This window comes from Caloenas nicobarica, chromosome 3, assembly GCF_036013445.1.
Source record: "Caloenas nicobarica isolate bCalNic1 chromosome 3, bCalNic1.hap1, whole genome shotgun sequence".
NCBI lineage: Eukaryota > Metazoa > Chordata > Aves > Columbiformes > Columbidae > Caloenas > Caloenas nicobarica.
This window is the reverse complement of record NC_088247.1, coordinates 86,275,059-86,294,995: the sequence shown is the minus strand read 5'-3', so window position 1 is coordinate 86,294,995 and position 19,937 is coordinate 86,275,059. Positions and strand designations below refer to the sequence as shown.

General features: G+C 42.3%; 1 protein-coding gene across 1 annotated transcript in view; it reads right to left on the bottom strand.

The window, feature by feature from the left end:
• VIT (vitrin) overlaps positions 1–19,937 on the bottom strand; it is a 51,651-nt gene that overhangs the window by 25,693 nt on the left and 6,021 nt on the right. The window contains exons 2-7 of the mRNA XM_065631844.1: positions 13,090–13,159; positions 11,145–11,210; positions 10,070–10,226; positions 7,982–8,115; positions 3,690–3,767; positions 409–489 (exon numbers count right to left, since the gene is read on the bottom strand). Of these exons, the coding sequence (XP_065487916.1) occupies positions 409–489; positions 3,690–3,767; positions 7,982–8,115; positions 10,070–10,226; positions 11,145–11,210; positions 13,090–13,120 (547 nt within the window). The 5' untranslated portion in view covers positions 13,121–13,159. The remainder of the gene's footprint in view (positions 1–408; positions 490–3,689; positions 3,768–7,981; positions 8,116–10,069; positions 10,227–11,144; positions 11,211–13,089; positions 13,160–19,937) is intronic.

The window sequence follows — 19,937 nt, the reverse complement described above, 5'->3', positions numbered from 1 at the left end:
AGAGCAGGTCTCTCAAGGACTAGCTGCTCCCAATGCTCCCATGGGCAGGGTGCCCATCTCCCTCGCAGCATCGTTAAAGGGTTTGCAGGGCACATGCCTTGCATAGGAAACTGCCAAGAGCTGTGACGCAGGCTTTTGAAGTTCATGGCACCTGAACTCACCCAAAGCGCAGGCAGAAATTAAACTGAGAGGGTGCCCTCTCTTCTCGGAATTTGCACATGCCCTTCAGGCTTTGTTACAGATGGTCACATAACGGGGTTGGTTTGGTGGGAACGAGGCTGTAGAGAGGAGGTTGGATGAGAGAGCTAAAGCTGTATATGTTGCCAGTGTCTGCTTCCTATACACATCTGCAGGCAGCTTAGACTGGGATAAATGCTGTAAAAAAGCACCGAGTTCCCCAACCCATACCTTGTTCCGACGCTTTTTCTGATGCGTTAGTGGTATCTGCACTCTTTGTAGCTTTTTGGTCTTGCTCTGGCTTTTTAGGCTCTGAAGAAAAATTAAGCATATTAGGAAATGCAGCTCTGGAAGAAAATAATTTTAATTCTCCTATTTAGAGATTATCAGGCCCCAAAGGAAAGCATCTCATCACCTGGTATTAGGAAGGTCAGTTAATCTAATAAGAGCTTTCTCACCTAGTGAGAAAAAGTGATGACTGGGTGCCTCTAGAGAGTAGTCACTTCATATTTTTGGTGCCCAATTTCGGCATTTTCACTGCCCAAAAGCTCCTGCCAGCATCAATAGAATTTCTGAAGTGAGCAATAAATATTCATAAGATTAATGCATCATGGTGTTGATTTTTCCTCTGAGTAGCAGCATGTCCTGAGAATTACGGTCACAGTGTATGTAGGGTGTTTGGGGAATACCAGTTAACGTGCACTATTTCAGTCACTAATTCACATTCAGATGTAGTTCTTTCTTGCCTGACATTGTCAGATCATCTTGGAACCAAATTCTGAATGCCATGGACTGGCTTAGAAGGAAAAGGGGGATTTTTGGGCCTTTTTCTTTTTTCTTCTGTGACACAAAGTCATGAAAGTACTTGGAACATTTATTACAGTTCATTTACTGCTACCCTTCAAAAGAATCTACCTCTGCTTTTATGTCTGAGGATTTTGATCTCCTAGTTTTTTTTTTTTTTTCTCTAGCTATTTTTATAGCATTAACCTATTTGAGAAATTACTCCATGGTTAATTGTTTCAAAAAAATTTGTATTATTTTTTAAAACAACCTATTTTCATTGCTTTTACCAGCTGTGAGTAGTTACAATTTTGAGAAGGTTTTCTTGTCCCCAGCATTTGGGAAGCACTGGAACCACCAGCAACATTTAGTGAAATGACAGGCACCATGAATCTCCGCTGCCACTGGGATGAGAACCAAAATCACATCTCTGACAGCTGATCAGGTGTGAAGCAGGATATTTTTTTTGCTAATCTGGCAGCAAGTGAGTGTAATCCTCAAAGGACTGCCTTTATCTCCTGCGGATAATGGGTTGAAGTATCCAAGTGTGCAACGAGGTCTCCATAGTTTAAATCAGAAGAAAAAGGTAGCTTTTTTAAAATTCAGAAAGAAGTAGGAAATCCTCTATCTCAAGATGGCCCCAGCACGATATTACAGAGATTTTCACCTTAAGAACAAGTTGTTTCCAGTACATTATAGATGGCTGGGCTGAGATGGCAGGGCTAAAGAGGGCTGATGGGGCCAAGAGGGATTTGGGGAAGATGGACGATGACCATCAGATCTCTGTGCTACCTGTGGGACAGGGCTGGGCAAAGCGAGGTAGTGGCGTCCTCAAGCACTGGGTTTGATGTAACAGTTATCATTGGCTCCTTTGATCATTGTGGGTTTTCTTTGTGTGCATGCACAGTCTTTTGTTGCTAGGATCCTAACGTTTTCATTCACGCTGTTTGATTCAAGAACAAAGTGACGGAAACCACTTGCATTTTTGGTTTGCTGCAGGAACAGGCTCCTCGTATTTTGTTTGCGTGACCAAGATGTGACTTGGTGACACTCCCCATTTCTATACTGATCCTTACATAATGTGGATTTTAGCTCTTGTGAAAGAAATAGTTTTTTGCAACCTGCTGAGCTCAACCCTGGCTGTGATTGTCCCTGGTCTGGTGTGAGACATTTGGGCTGATACTTGAAGTGTGGGTACATTTGGGAATGATGAGATGTGGTTTTAGTAAATATTTCTTAGAAAAAGTGAAGATTTGTAAGGTATTCCCTCCCTTCCAGTAGTGCATAATATTTCAGTCAGTAATTCATCCTGGAGAAGGGAGACCTTATTGAAGCTTTACCATAATTAAAAAGGGCCTATAAGAAGGATAGAGACAGACTTTTTAGCAGGGTCTGTTGTGATAGGACAAGGGGTAATTGTTTCAAACTAGAAGAAGGGAAATTCAGGCTAGACATGTGGAAGAATTTTTTTACAAAAAGGGTGGTAAAACACTGGAACAGGTTGCCCAGAGAGTTAGTAGATGCCCCATCCCTGGAGACATTCCAGGCCAGGCTGGACGGGGCTCTGAGCAACCTCATCTAGTTGAAGATGTCCCTGCTCATGGCAGGGGAGTTGGACTGGATGACTGTTGAAGGTTCCTTCCAACCCAGACTATTCTATGATTCTTATTTCTGCATACCCAGTCGAGATATGTATGAATCTGTACAGATTTGATTGTAAATGCAAAGGAATTACAAACTAGAGGCATGGTTTGAGTGATGCATATTCAGTCTGAACAACTACAACTTTGAGATTTAAATTTGTCTTTGTGCAAGTAAAAGTCTAAAGATGAGGAAAGAGCTCTGTACTTCGCTTCCACAGACCAAACTATAATGTACAGGAGAAGAGCAGGACTTCAAGTAACCTCTGTGTGGCCTTGGATGGATGCACCCACCAACAGGCGTGTGAGTTCATGGAGAAGATACCGCACATTCTGTTATACCCCATCTCACAGTGGATAAGCTCAGGCTCAGCAAACAGAAAAAGAGCCATGTTAGGTAAGCGTGTAGTAGTATGAGACATTCATCTTGTTTTCATTCACACCCCCAAGGAAGAATCTGAACACTACACAGTTGATACAGGGAGCACAAATAAGTGTCATTTCAGTGATGGAGGTACTTCATGTTCACTCAAATATCAACCTTGTGTGAAACTTGGTCAAAGAACTCTGAAAACAATTAGTCATTTCAACTGATTTGAGTCTAACAGAGTAGGGTGCCAACTAAAATGGTTATACAGAATAGGTCCTTATCATATCATCCTTAGCTAAAGCTGCAGTGCATTACCATCTTTGTCATTACTATTATTATTTATTATTATACTCTCAACACTGAATATCCCCAAAATAACATGAATAACATTAGAAGAAAGTCAACATGTCAAACCTCAAATGCTTTCATATAATTAGTACGGCATCATATTCACTAACAGATACAAAGCAAGGGGGAAACTACTTGGAAATAGAAGTCTGTGAAACATGGTATGACTGAAAAATAGAAATTGTCTGGAATAATTTCCATATGCTTAACATAAAAAATACCACAAAGGATTTGAATTAGATACTAAGGAATGCATTAACTTCTCACTCTGAATAATTATATCTTTATTATAAAGATTACAAAATATAACTGAGAAACTGCAATAGAGAGTTGTGAATGGAAGTAAGGGAAAGTCAGTGAAAATTACTTGCCTGATTTCACAATTGTGCTTTTTGAAGAAGAATATTCAAGAGTTGATGGATATGTCACACCTTTTCTTGGCTTGCCCTCTACAAAAAAAAAAAAAATCATTAGACACCATCACAAAATATTCTAAGCTTTCTTGCAATGAAACTCCCACCTAACATATGCATTCAGAATCAGGCCCTGCTTCTGTATTGCCCAACTAACTTTCTTGAAGGTTTCTTTCATGTGATGGTAGAATCTCAAAACCATGCCACTAATAACACCAATGCCTAAATCCACCATCGTAAACAAACAGACAAACAAAATTAGAAAGCATGAAAACATAGTCATGGGAAGGACTTGAAGAGGTCAGTTAGTTCATTCCTTTGCTCTCAAATGGTGAACCTTTTCTGATGGACATCTGTCTAACCTATACTTAAACCCACAGCCTCCCCAGGCAGCCTTTTCCAGTGTCCAACTATGCAGATGAGTTAGAAAGCATGTTTGATGTGGGATTCATTTCGTCACACACAGCATTCTTTTCTGACCTCACTTTTGCAACATGCCATTTCTGGCAACTGTCTTTTGCAGTAATAACAGTGAGAGAGGGCTGTGCTTGTGTGTGGGAACATATGGTACCTACATTTAGGTCTCAAATGAGGGTCCTGACTTAAAACAATGAAGTATATTTCCCAGTTAAGCTTTAAACAACAAATCTTGTTAGTGCTGGAGCAGATGCCATCTCTATTGGTACATGTGGCCATGCAATTCCACCTCTTGTGGCAGTTTTTATATTCCCAACGTATGTCTATATCACTGAATGAAAAGTGTTGCAGAGAAGCTCAGTGTAGGGAAGACAGGTCTCTAAGAGTTGGTGGATGTAGGACTTCCAGATCTGCTGACTGTCTCTACAAGATATTGTGTTATGTCATGCATCTGGACCACCTCAGGTGAGACCTACCTCCACCTCTTGCAAAACCTGAGTCATGATGGTGATGCTAGGTTTGCTTTCCTTTATTCCCTTGGTGGATTCTTTCAGAAGGTGTATATGACACTGTGAGCATGTCAGTTATCATCCTGGGTGTTTAATCCAGAGACCAACAGAGCATTGAACAGAATTAGCTGCTACAGTCTGAGCCACTCCAGGGAACTGGGGGCTATTTCACCTATGATGACGTACTAAGAATGGTATATATGAGAGGAAACTGGTCCTCTATGTGCAGGGATGGTCACAGAGCCGAAGAGGCATTGTCCTTTGTCCCTTCTCATGTCTCTAGTTCCTTTGTTTTGCTGCTCTCTGAAATTTCAGATGTCATTAAAAAACCCTCGATGAAGAAGTTAGTTTGAGTTGCTAACAGGGCAATGATGTAAAGAGCTATTCCATTTCTCATTTACAGTGGTATAAACTGAGAGCAGCTGCACTGAAGTCAACACAAATCTGGCAAAGACCAGGTCTGGCAAGTTAGCATGCAAGGACAAGCTGGAAAGAACTTCCTCCTTGCCCTCGGGTCTCTCATAGAAGCTGACCTGGGTGAAGGCCAGCAGGTCTTCCCTTCCATTTGTCCCCAAGTTAAAACCAAGATAAGGAGCCAAGCAGGACTAGGGAGCTCTTCTGCCAACTTTATAGAAAGATGGAAAAGTTACAGGATTGCAGATGATTTCTAAATGCATTTCTTTATCCCACACAGAGGCAGAGTTGCCAGGTATGAGTGGCTGGTACACAGACATAGCAATAGTGTAATAATCTGATCTTAATTTAGAATCTTTCTGTGCTAATCTGGTTTTTAATGCAAGCCTGAAGTCCACCACTGTGCAAAAAAACTAGCTGGTGTGGGGTGGCCGGCTGCTCCTGGATGCTGGAGTTTTTGATCAACCGCAACTTGCATCTCATATGTGATCAAGAGGTAGGTCTGAGGTCTGACCTGAATGTGGCCTTGCTCTCTGGAGCAATGGTTATAAGTATTTTCCACTGTCTGGAAAAAGTTGCATCTAGGTTGGAGTTTGCTTAACATACTTCAAAATGGGTTTACATGTGGGCCGAAAACCTCAACTTCTGGCCGTTGAAGTACAAGCCATGGGGTGGTGGCTGCTCCCCCTCTCACACTTATTTGTGATGAGCAAACCCAGAGGTTTATGACTCTATTTTCTTAACCCACTAGCTGCAAAACTCCCACTAAACTGAATGGAGCCATTCAACTGAGTGCCAAGGCATTTCAGTGCTTGAAAGTGAATACCAGCACATTTGCATACCTCCCGGTGTGCTGGCTGCTCTCATCCCAAAGGAGACACCTCGCCCCCCTCTGCCCCTAAATCATACCACTTCATCGCCTGGGTCCCCCGAGGATTCCCCTTCTGTGTTCTTTTGTGTGGATGCTCATTCACAATTTAAACATCACAAACTCCTGGTGACAATATCCTAACTCGGAATAAACTGTTGGCACATTTCCAGGGTACCGTAGCGTGTATGTGTCTTGTCTGCTGAAAGGGAATTCGGCTGGAGAATAGCGGACTCAGTTCAAGATCTAAAGCTGTCCTGAAATTAATGCCTTAGGTGACTTTATATTTTTATTGGGGAATGCTTTATGCAACTCTGTCTTTTTATGACTCATAATCGTAAAAAAAAACCCAAACCAAACAACTAATCTTTTTTTGAGAGTGAGATCTGACTGCATTCAGCCTCAGGCTGCTGAGATGAATAGCACACCCTTCCTGGGGTTTTAGTTTTCTAAGTTACTCTCTAAAAGTCTAAAATTCCCACATTTTCAGTAGGTATTGTGAGAGTTTCTTCCTATTTAGATATGAAATACAATATCATATGATATGCTGTGAGATTTATGCTTGAGCTAGTCTATAAATTAAGTAGTTCCACTGACATCAGTGAGAGCACTCAGCTTGCATAAAATTAAGTGCATGAGAGACAAATCTCATCCTGCTTACACATACCCAGATTTCTTGTCATCCTCTGTTACATGTGCTTGTATAATAACTTCTTCTTGGATATTTTTTATAGTGTCTCATTAATAAAGAGTAAGGATTTGTTACTATAAATCAAAAATTCCTACAGCTTTATGAGATAACAACTGAGCAGCAGTGTATTTCCCATTTAGGTATTAGAATTACAATGTGCTGTTTGTTGGGGAAAAAAACAGCAACAAGTACAAGTAGCAATTCAACTCCTCCAGGAAATTCCTACTCATCGAAAATAAATCCTCATAATGTGGTGAACCCATGGCAGAATTCTGTAAAAAGTGCATCCAAATATATTAATGCAAGCACCAGATGACAGTTTGTTTTGGTCAGTTTCTCATACCTCCTTTGTTGTCCACAAATTTTGACATGAAGAGAACGTTTATTTTTAATGGCTGTTCAGTTGCTTGAGCTGTTGATTTTTCCAGGAATGATGTAGTTAACTAACATCAACTGGTCATACCTATCCTAAACCTCTGAAAGTACAGACCAGCAAGAACTTACCTGCTGTATGGATGCAACAAGAAGTTAGATTTAGAAATTGTATGTGAAGCAATGTAAATTAGATCCTCCTTTCACACAGGTAAAATGAGTGCAAATAGGTTTAAGTTAATCTGAAGCTGGTGTAAAGGGGATCTAATTTACAAAAAAACCCCAAAAAACCTGTGACTTTTGTCAATGAATGCAAGTGAGCTGCCGTATATACTATGGGGAGAAAAAAGGAATGAGCATTAAATTAAGATGGATTTCCCTGCATTGAGTAGGTATCAAAACAGTTTGACTAATAGAGGTGGGAAAATTCATAACATACTTGGGATGCACCAATAGGATTGCTTAATAGAGAGTTTGCATAAATACAGTGTGGCTATACGCGGCTTGAGGTGGGTTGACAGAAGCCAGAAGTCACTTCAGAAGATGTGAGCTCAGGCGCAGGCTGAGGATGCTTCAAATGGCCAAAAGGCCCTTTAGTTCCCTCAGCAGCACTTCTTACCAGGGTGGAGAGCAAGTACAATGGGAAGACCTCCCCGTAAGTAGTGAGGCTTGGATTTTATGCACCAATATCAGGAGTTAAGGTGCCCTCAGGGAGTAAACCCAGACCACCTGTCCCTTCCTGCAGTGGGCTCAGGCCCACGCCGGGCTGACCTGAGCACACGGCTGGCGGGTGTATGCCTCCTTGCGGGCCGTGTAGGATGCCCAGAATAAAAACTGTGTAAAGGGCATTATTCACACTAAAGCTAGGTGGGGTGGGCCTGCGCTGACTAAACAGGTCTTTAAAATGAGAAGGCTGCTCCCCCCTCTGCCAGCTGCTGCCTGGGTGGTCGAGCAGGGGGTGCAGGCGGCCCCGCGGTACCTGACACGAGGAAGGATTCCCTCCAGCGCGGCAGCGACAGCGACCGGACCCCGTTGGAGAAGCTCCCGCGGTAACCCGAGTGGCCAGCGACTTTCTGGACAAGGATCTTCCCGCCCGCGTTGTCAATTATGCCACTGCAAGGGGAAAGCATGGTGTCTGAAGGCGGAAATTCCGCCCCCAACCTTAGAAACTGTTCAACAGTGCAAGAGTTAGGAAGGGTTCACTTTTACCTTCAAAGCAGGGGCTGTATTGGAGCTGCGACACTACTGCTATGCCTGCTGCTCAGAAATACTTGTGCTTCTTCCACACAGAGAAGAGCCATTTGTTACAAAGTGCTGTCAGGATCTGTTTGCTCTTCCCACTGATCTACGGGTCCTGTGTTTAAGGTTGACCTAGTTGTGCACAAGAACAAGCTACTGCCTTCGTTAAAATTCCTGCAAGCTTGATTGAATGACTGAAGATACAGGAGAGGTACTCAGAGGAGTTTTCAGGCCAACCATGTGACAGAAACACAAATATGAGGCAAACCTCCCACTTGCTTGACTTTTCCTTTTCTAATGACAATGTTTTCTTTGAGTTCCAGTATGTGTTATCTGCAAAAACCTAAGCCTGATTCTGACTTCTGCATGGGATAAACTGAACACGGTATTGCTGGAAGCTGTAGAAAACCTGGCAGGCTCCATGTGCTGTGCACATTCAATGGTATTTGACACGTGATGTAACATGTATCTCAAGACAAACAGAAAACCTTCAGTGCATGCAACCTGCTGTGGCATCACTAGGAAAGCAGCAAACATGAGGTGCCCGTGAAACTAGAGGGGTGGTAGGATTGGCAGGAATGACACTGTGCAGGATAACAAGTCATGGGCAGCAAACAGTGAAGAATATATGAGCTGTAGCTTCCTCTGATGATTGCAAGAAGCTGCTGGTAAAATAACTGTAGGGAAAGGAAAGCCACTGTCTGCAGAAATGCAACATGTAAGCTAACAAAGCCAAACCCAAACCCAGCTGGCAAACGAGGAAAACCGAAACCCTCACAGCAACAATACAAGCAGCCAGCACTGGGACTATGGGGGAAATCACTATTGCTAGCAGTATTTTGTAACTTCCCTTTGGGTCAAGCTCTGCATGCAGAGACACACATTTTGCATTGTGCACAGCATCTGAAGGAAGAATTTGTCATCTGAAACCAGTCACCTGGCAGTCATCTCCCAGCGAGGGGCTGAGCAGCAGAAGCTGCAGCCAGGAGGTGGCAGCCCTATGCACAGCGGCACATCAGCCTGTGCGCTGCACTGTGTAGAGAGAAGGTGCAAAGTCCCAAAGCCTGAACTATTCATTTAACTCCACTCAAGATCCCAGCTATTTCACAGAACTGGAAGCACTGCAATAGCTCAGATACTTCTGAACGAAGTCGTCAGTCACGCTTTGTAAGTTCTTACTGCATTTTCAGTTGCCTCTGCATCCTGCCTGCAATGATGGTGTGTTTTGCTTGTGAAGTTACTCTCCATTAAAATTTTATGCACATTTTTGCATGGCTAATAGAACTCCGTAAAATTTGTGCTATAAAATTTGTATTATACATCTTCTCATCCGGTGTCATTTTCTGTGGCAGGAAAGCACATTACTCAGCCTTTGATGTCAAGGACAGATAAATTCAAATCTGGAGAACCAAAACCAATCCCAGAAGTGTGAGAGTTATATGCATTCATCACTGGTGGTATGCCTACTTTTATAAGCTTCATAAGTAACAGCAGCTCCATTGCGATCTTCCGCTTGGATAATAATAATACAATAGTAATTTGCTACGTGTGAATGAGAGATCTGCAAATCTCAAGACACTTTTCCTAAAGTTGAGAAACATTTTCAAACATGACTGATTTCAAGAGGAATACTAGATTGACAGCACTTTATAATATTGGATCTGTAGCATCACACATGGTCTTTCTTGCAGGTTTTTTTCTACTAGAAGAGCAGCCTGCAGCCAAACCTACAAGGCAGTGGGAACTTCAAAGGGTCTGAAAAGCCAAGAGCTCCCTATGCTGAAATGATGGTTATGCCTGAATGTCTTGCTCATTTAGACTCACTCACCTGTGAATTGCAGCATTGCACACGCTGGAAAAGGAAGCATAAATGTCTGTGCCATAAACACGGTATTTTACATCTTGACATCCAGGAGGGCATTTTGCAATGAATTCTGGATTGATTATCTTCCCCGCCTTGACATCGCAATCGATCTGGGGTACATCTGTGAGTACAAAGTCTTGGTAAAGTCAGACTGAATGTTTTTATAGCTGAGTGATCTGGTCATGAAACAATGAGTGAGTGACGGGGTTGCCCTTCTCTTACGTCTTTGTATCGATGGTTTTGGGATACAAGACATGTCTATGTGTTCTGCATCTACAATATAACACATAATAACCCCCTTACTGAGGGATGTGGCTGTAACTAAAGACGGATTAAACAAGCCTGAGGATATTTCTGACCTTCAGTGTTTGCTTCTCTGAAGGAAATATCCATTATGACACTTTGCTGGAGAGAGAAAGAAATGTAGTCACCCAGACTGTGGTTAACATGTGGGAAGGAGGGATTAGGGGAACGACTCTGCACACATGAGGAGGGATGTCTCCCAAGCCTCCATCTGTGCTTATGTAGCTCTGTGCCAGCTATAACGCCAGGCTGCAGCCACATCACATTATCTTGCCCTTGAGAGGCTTGTTTTTCAACTAAATGAGCAAAATAATCTGTGGACAGAAATAATCTTACAGGAGTATAGGTGAAAGTTGTACATCCTAATGCATAGGACATGCACCGCTTCTCTCATGCTAATCAGCTACATATGCTTTGTGTTACAGCAAGTCCATTTCACATACTTATGTCTCGCTGTGAAAATCTTAGTGCTTGCTTAGATCCTTGTGTGGTAACTAATGACCTGTGAAGGCATTTTAGTAGTGAAGTATACAATTTCCTCTTTACACACGTTCAGTAGCACACACTTTACTTAGTGACCTGATTTCAATAGAGTAATGTGAGTTAACATATGATCCCGTTGACTCTGCAGACAATTGTGAAGAGTTACCAGAATATAAGCTCACTTGGCACTTTTTTTTAATGCATCAGACATGTCTGCTGTAAAGCAGCCAAGAATACTAAAGGGTCCACTTACATAGCTTAGCCTTTTTTGTCTTCCTTGTGGCTTCCTTAGCTGCGTATGTACATGTAAGAAACACACCTAAAACAAAGAAAACATAGTATCAGGGAAAAGAGGGACTATCAACATCAGTCACCACAAGCTCCTGTGCATAAGATTTCCCAAATTTGAATCAACAGGTTGAAAAAAACATGAAATGGGAATGTTCTCAGCCACAACTAGGTTTCTACTCGGTTAACTTTGCAGTCAAGATGGCATCTATTGTGGGGTAGTTTTCTGAAGGGGATTAAAGATGAATTCAGCTCACACGTTCATCTGTGGAAAGATGTCATTGGGATCAAAAGATGCCATTGATTCCACGTGGTCCAGAAAACCATGAAAGGCCTCAGTATTTCTACAAGTGGTGGAAGCTCTTTGGTATGATAGAGATGTCAATGAAACGATACGCACAGTGCCTAAAGTGACAAGGAAGTTAGGAGAGAAAGATCCTTCTAATAGCCCCACGGAGAGGTTATCCTGCGAGTTGTGGCATTTCGCTCACGGGTGGTAGCAGGTATGGGATACTGGGCAACATGAAAGACTGGACGAGGTTCTAGTATGGCATGTCCCGGTATCCTGCCCCAGCAAGGGCACTGTTTTTCTTTATTAAGTAGAATTACAATTTGGAAAGTGTAATGGTAGAAGAGACAAACTCTGTTTTGTTAAAACATACATCACAATGTATGCATGTAGCTTACCCTGTCAGGTGTACTTGCTAAGTGCATGACACTGTCTGTGTTATTTTATAAGCTCTATACTATGAGTACTCTATACTATGGGTAATTAATAACTTCATTGCAAATATCTTGACCTTGCTATTCACCTTTCCCTTCCCTGAACTTTCAGAGGGAATTGAAATTCTCTATGGTATGTTGGCTGATCCTCTCATCATTTATTAAGCTAATATTGCTAGAATATGCAACAGCAGTCTTATTACTTTCTTTTACACTCTTCTCCCCCTTGACTGGTTGCAGAGAGTTTGCAGACTTAATAATTCCTAGAACTTGCTCAAAAGAAAAATCAATCTCACAATATTTGAAATGACAGCGTATAGATGCAGTATTGGGGCCTTTTGTCACTGGTGCAGTTGTGTAACCAAGGCAAAACCATAGATAGAAAATAGAAGGAGAGAACCAGAAGAAAATAAAGTGCAAAGTTCTAACTGCATGCAATGTTAGGGTGTAATTTAATGTGGAGAAAGTAGTTTGGTCTCTTAGTAAAAACAGAAGAACAACATAAATAGCTCTGAACTAAGAATCGATGTTCTGCCAGACTTGAGGGTCCCAGCTAGAGGGAACATTGCCTTGGAATATCACATTTTAAGTCATACAGTGCTGTGGGGCTACATGGTGGCTGGATCTCCATCAAAGGGAGACGTGTAAGTAAAGTATACTAAGAAACCATGCTTCGTCAACCAGATTGTTTATATAAGATGAATTGCAAATTCTGGAGTCTCTACATGTTCCCAAAAAGCAATACCCTATCTGACTGCCAGAAGAAAGGAATTAAGACACATTTATAGCCTTTTTCCTTTGACACCTTCTTGTTCATGGAGAGACCAAGAACACAGAGAAAAATTCAGAAGGGATGCTCCCACATAAGAAACAGCTGATTTTTCTTTGGAGTGAATCTTTATGTTACAGACATTTTTCAGGCCCAGTTGCGCTATCTGATATGGACCACGTGCAGCTGGTCATGTACTCAGAGATCTCTTCAAATAATAGTGTCACTCACTATGCCAAAGTCAAGAAGTTTGGGTAGCTCGTTTCTGAAAAGCTGTGCCAAAGCTTACTCCACCCACAGCTGAGAGATTCATCAGCCATGGGTTCCAAAGGGAAGAGGAGAAGCCAGGAGCCACTGGTCAGACAGGACAGGAGAGCACAAACCCACAAACTAATTGCAACACATCAACTGTACTTACCAAAGAAGGTTGCAATGACTGTGACCTTCATGGTGAGTAAAGCAAAATCTGGATCTGTCACTAAGGAGCACTGAAAAGGAAAAGAAGAGTACATCAGGCTGCATTCAGAGGTATTGCAGATGATAGCGGAACAGCAGGGGAGAGGGACTGTGCACTTTTCTTCAACCTTTCACAGTCCTCACATGTTGCATCTTCTTCTCATGCTTTGTAGAGCAGATGATGTCCCCAGAGGAGACAGTGTTTGGGTTGTGGTAGTCCAATGGACTAATTTTTTACTTCTGTCCAAGGTTTGCCTTTTGCCTCAAGAAAGCAAGATTTCATTCTACATACTTATTTCTGAAGCCAGTGGCAGCAGACGGCACGATGGGTGTGGACATGCTCTGACAGCTATTCAAGTTCATTCACTGCTCTTCTAGGGCATACTCACAGAATTGTATTGTCTGCACATCAAACTGCACCATGTAATCTCATAAAGATATGGGGACCGTAAGTCCATTCACTCCTGAAGGGTGTCGCATAAAGTATCTTGCAATTGTGGCACTGTGGTGACACTGGTTTCTTGGTGCTGAGGTATTTTCATCTGCAGTTTAACTAGAGTAGAAAAGGTCTGAGATGGTAAACGATCCATGTAAAAGCCAGCTTCATGGGTGAGTTGCTGTGTACTTTGGGGAGACAGCCTAACTCTACCTAACTTTTCCTGTCTTACACAATGTACAGGGTGTTTCAGAAAAGGTGGACCCAATTTGAAATCACTATGTCTCTGCAACCACAAACTATCAACTATCATCTGTACAGCAGGTGGAGGGAACATAGAGCATTTATTTAAACGTTACTAAAACTTGGTAACTCATTAAACTATTTGTAAAGTTTTGTGTAATTGTAACATATTTGGTCCATCTTTTTGAAACAGCCTGTATAAATCACCACCAGTGCAGCACAAGACTTGTCATTGCTTTCTGGAGGCCCTGCCATCTCCAAGCCCTGCTGTCCCCAAGCCAAGGCTGGGTGACCCAGTAGCCATCCCAGTCCTTCCTGGCTGCAAATGCAATCTCTACCTAGTCTCCTGGTATTGCTTTTAAAGGCAACAGAAAGTGTTTGGTGTTTTGTTTGTTTGGGGTTTTTCGTTTTGTTTTGCCACCCTCTCTTTTCTTTTTTTCCTAAAACATTAGTTTCCTGCAGAACGAGGCCAACAAGTCTGAAAGGAGTTCATAAATAAAGCCAAACAGGGGCAAGTGAGTTCAGCAGACCCCTTAGCTTGTGATAACAGGTATTTTATCAACAGGGGGGCTAACAGAAGCATTCAGACAAGTCCGTTAGTTTTAGTTAACAGATTCATTGTCATAACTACACTTGAAAGCATCCTGTTGTGGACTCTGTACTTTTGCTTGTGCAGTGCTAGTGCGCTAGGATCCTGATGGAAATGAACTATAATAACAAAGAAACTTATTTTTTGCCACTATATTGATTTCTGCATTAGGCACTGGTATGCCAAGAAAAATGCACAGACATCCTGTGACACAGCTCTGGTGGCGACACTCTCAAGGGGGGTCCTGGCCTTCATGCCTTGGGCTGTCACACGGGGCCCGGCACAGGAGGATTTACACCATTAGTGTCTGACTCAGAGGCTCCTAGCTCTCCCTTGTGGGAAGTCTATGTGTGTTCATTGTATTTGGGGCTGTGGGAGTCACCCGATTTAAGTTGTATGAGATCTCTTATACCGTCTACAGGCGCGGCATCTGCTACTTCAAAATGGTAAAGGGAGTAAATGGAATAAAACAGTGATTTTTTTTTGTTTCTCTGGAAAGGCAAGGGAAAGCAGGGCTCTGGTCCTGCAAAAAGACTGATGCATACAACAGACTTTATAGTTCGTTTAGATCCAATGGAAGGTTTGGGGATGTTTTATCTGTAGATCAGGAATGATACTTTGCTATTAAACACAAAGCAATTGTTCCTTTAACAAATTAATGGATCCCATTAAAACAACCCCAAAAGTTTCTACTTTGGGTTAGTCTGGAGTATGAGCTTTGCTGAGATTTCTCTTTACCTGATTTCCATTAATATGGTATTTGCAGTCCCAGTCAGTACTGGTAACTGACAATTCAGTATTAAATCTGCTAAAATGTATTCTGGATCTTTGTTCATCAGAGTACATTTTCTCATTGGTATCCTTCAGACTGCATAACAGAAGTTATCCTTATACCTGCAAAGTAGTTAAGTATATGCATTACAGTAACCTGGGCTTAAATTCCAGCTAAGTCAAGTACAAATGAAGCATCTCCTTCAGTATCTTCCAGTCCAGGTCCTATTTTATTTTTTAAAATCAAATTTCTATTTGGAAGAATGTTGATTACTTTTTTCCTACCAGAAATACTTGAAAAATCTTGAATGTTAGGGAAGAGACAGAGTTAGCAAACTATTCTTTCTGCATATAAAGTAAGATTTTTATACAGACCTTTTATTAGCAGCTTGAGTTTTATAAAGATCTGAGACAGCTGTTATATGCTACAAACAAACAGATGGTTAAATCCATATAAATTGTTACTGTGTGGAAACTACAACATTTTCTGATGGAAGTGTAGGTTTTAAGTTCTTGATATTTGGTGTCAGGCACTGCTGTCTGTTCCATGTGCAAATGGAAATTCTTTGCTGGTGCCACGTGCTTTGTCTCTGCAGGAGTAAGCAGTTTATTTCCTGTAATCTCCTGTGCTGCATAAATTAATTTGTGTACTCTCTTTGTACCACAATCGTGTGTGTTATTGTTCGCCTTCTCAAGGGGCTGTAATATCGCAGCAGCACTGGCACCATAAAAAACCAGAAGGGCACTTTGTTTGAAAGCTCTCTGAGCAAGTAGCGTGGAGCTAACAGGACGATCTCTACGCACTGTGGGTTGAGTCAAATATGTGCCCTTTATGGGAAAATCAAGTGGGCTTAGTGTAGGTGTGAGTAAACTTGTTTGAATGAATAAGAGCTGATTGTCATCTTCTAGAATAAAACATTTTAGATTTTTCTTTCTTTTGTCTCTTTTAAAAAAAATGTTTAACCTTTTCTTTGTTTCATGCTCATATTCTGTCCCCATGGTATTGCACCTTGCTCAGTAGTATAATAGCTGTTCATTTTGCTTCACGCCTGGTAATATGGCTAACACTTGTCACATGCAATTTCGTTTCATCCTCTCTGTTGTCAGAGAGAAGGAACGATGTACACTCACTGCACTGTGTTGATCTGAAAGTCTATATATTAAAAAAATATCCAAGTGTTTGTTTATTTTAAAAAGGCAAGTAATGAGTTCTGCTGAGCCAGAAAAGCCGAGTTGATAACTATATTTATTTCAGAGGCTTAGACTGACCTGTAGGTATCCCAGGCCAGGCCTCTGGGTACCAAAAGGTAAGATCCAGGGTGCTATTTTGCAACGGTGAGCTTGTTTGCATGGGATGCTGGACTTTACTCCTTGAGTGGTATGAAATAGAATGTATTCATCCAGGCATTAAAAAATGCCAGACTTCATCACCTTCTCTGTAAGAAAGATGATGCAGTTATCCCTGATTAAGGGTTCTTACCGCTTGCTTCTTATTATGAAAGCTTTGATTATTGTGACTGCCACATCATGTTCTAAGTGGTGCCTGCTCTGCTCCATGAGGTCCCTGACTCAGAAGAGGGCTGGGGGGACTGTTGGTAGCCAGTACCTCTTGCAGGGTGCCTGTCACATCACTCTCAAGTCTGGGTGGACTCAGAGGTCTGAATTCTACTTTGGGCACAGAAGTCTTTTTTTTCAGAGCTGCTTTAAGAAATGTTTATATGAAGGTTTGCAAGAAGAATTTAGTCCAAAATAGCTCCATTCAGGTAGGTATAAGGAAGAGATGCTCTACCTAGCAATTTAAAGCCAAATAAAAACATCCAAGCGGCCCTGTGCTATTCATTTTGTGTTCATGCAATGCCTTGAAATTAAACCAACATAAGGTTGAAGTAACAGCAATGAATGATTTCTCTACTTTCCACAGAGCTCTCTCAGAAGAAGGTAATTTATTTAAAACTGCAGTGTGATTTAACTTGCCAGACCTTTCTCAGAGCCTAAATAAAACTGCAATGATTATACTTTTTTTCTGTCTCAGCAAGATAACCATCAATTATGCTGGTCTGACCTGCCCCTTCCAGCAAAGGAAGAGATACATTTAGAATATGTCACCCACTCACAGAGAAAATATAATTTGGACTATCCCAATGACCATTTCTGTGTAGGTCATTGCACTGTACTTTCCTAGTTTCTGTTAATATATTATGCTTTTTTTTTTTTTTTCATTTCGATGAGCGGGTTTTATGGCTCATTGGGAATCACTGTTAGTTCAAACCTGTGAATCTCTGTCCAGACAATTCCCTCCCTCCATCCTCTTCCCCACCACTGCTCTTGTTTGCTCCTCTGTCTGCCTCCCCAGTTCCCAGGCTCAAGCCCGTGCTCCCTCTGCACACTGGGGCTTGCTCACTGTTGCAGAGAACCTCTTTCCCTTTTCTAATTTAACTACTTCTGCTTCACATCAGTCAGGTACCATCAATCCCTGGCACTGCCATTTCCCCAGGAAACTGAGGGCAAAGGGGATTACCTGCAATTCAGCAGTGCCCGAGGGCTGTGCTGAATTTGGGGTATGAGATTCATGGCCACCTTTCTTTTGCTTTTTAGAAAATGCACTGGTTTATGTTTCCAACAAATGATTTTAACAAGTAAAAGTGACTTTTTAAAGTGCAATACACTGTTTCTCAGGTTGGATGCACAATGAAAAGAGTGCTGACTAACGATGCTGTTGTGCTGCCTGCAAACTAAGAATTATTGTAGTGTGTCAGGATTCCCCTGAAGGTACATATTTGGTCTATCAGTGAAGAATTTGTGTTAAAGGCATTAAAGAAACTGCACATCACCCTGGGAATGTTTTTTGGAATTTCTGTAGCGTGTTCAAACAAAACTTGACACCTTTTATTTTTTTGGTTGAAACTTAAAAGCAGAAATTTAGAGAAACTGTAGGATGGTTGCATTCTGAAATAAGTCAGTAAGTGGTGAAGTTTATTGATATCTAGCAATAACAATTTGATGAAGGAAACATCTTACACAAATTATCTTCAGCAAATCAGGAAGCACCAGGGAAGCTGTAGAAAGCATTTTGGAAAGCTCAGCTGAAAGCCGCTTTTGTGGTGGAAACCAGTGGAATACAGTTGAGAAAGCAGTTTCAGTTTTGTGTTATAGTTCTCTGTAAAAATGATACTCTCATACTTAACATTTTCCCCTTATATATTTTGTGCGTTTCAAAAAATATTATTTCTTCCTGACTAACTCAGAATCACAGACTCACAGAATCTTAGGGATTGGAAGGGACCTCAAAAGATCATCTAGTCCAATCCCCCCACCAGAGCAGGAACACCCAGATGAGGTTACACAGGAAGGTGTCCAGGCGGGTTTTGAATGTCTCCAGAGAAGACGACTCCACAACCTCCCTGGGCAGCCTGTTCCAGTGTTCTGTCACCCTCACTGTGAAGAAGTTTCTTCTCAAATTTAAGTGGAACCTCTTGTGTTCCAGCTTGAACACATTACCTCTTGTCTTACTGTTGGTTGTCACTGAGAAGAGCCTGGCTCCATCCTCGTGACACTCACCCTTTACATATTTGTAAACATTAATGAGGTCACCCCTCAGTCTCCTCTTCTCCAAGCTAAAGAGACCCAGCTCCCTCAGCCTCTCCTCATAAGGGAGATGCTCCACTCCCTTCATCATCTTCGTTGCCCTATTGCATTATTCCTGCTTGGGAACCCTTCCCTCCAGCTCTCTCAGAAATGTCTCTGATACCTTTAGTTTAGAAAAGACCAATCCCTGTTACAAAGGGAGTTGCTACAAAAGACAAATCAGAAAACAACCCCGAAAAGCCATATGGCCCCTGGTCATCTTCTAGTGCTGCTGTGCTGGCACCTCCAAATCCTTTGCCTCCTTGCAGAGTCAGTTGCCAAGGACCAGGATGCCTGACCCCACAGCCCAGGGCATGGTGGGTGGCCACCCTGCCACATGCCCTGCAGGTGGAGCCCAGCCGCCTGCCTGCCTTGGGCATGGGATACAGAGGCGCCACCTGGATGCTCAGAGGATATGCATGAGTAGTTTTGGTAGCCAGGCACAAAAGGCACATCTGTGGATCTCCCGCTGGAGGTGGCATTCGTGTCCTGCTGGTCTGGGCCATGAGGGGCTCCTAAAGCCACTCACTAGATCTTTGCTTTCTCATATTCCTCACAGAGAATACCAAAGGCTAGCCTTTAGTCTTATCTAGTCTTTAGGCAGAGTCTACCACTACTTCTGTGGATAAGCTGGATGCTTTTCTATTGTCTTCTCCAGAGTGATCTCTGGGTTTGGAAGTCTGTCCCCTCTCCTCCTGGGTCAGAGTTGAGTCCTGCTCCTCAAGGGCTCATGGTGCAGAGCTGCAGGGAGGATGGAGCCTTACGCATTGTTACCGCAGCAGGCTGACCTCCCCAGCTAGTGGTCATTGCTGCTTTGGCTTTGCTACAGGCTGTTTCAGTTGTATCCCTCCCACCTGGTGCTAGTCTGCAGCCCACCTGTAACCCAACAGGCACATTGAAGCTGAGGTCTCTCACCAGACATGGCTGTTGTGGGGACCCATTTTAAAACTGTGGACCCGGGAGTGCAGTTTCCATTTTTTAATGACTACAGAAGACATCTTGGCACTCCATGCTGCTTTTGGGAGGAAAGTGAGCTCTGGATTTGCATGGATGCCAGCATTATAAATGAGGCTATTATAGTAGCACTGGGTTTCTGAAGACACGCTGTTGGTGGAGATACTGGTGAGAGACCTGACATAGTGTGGGC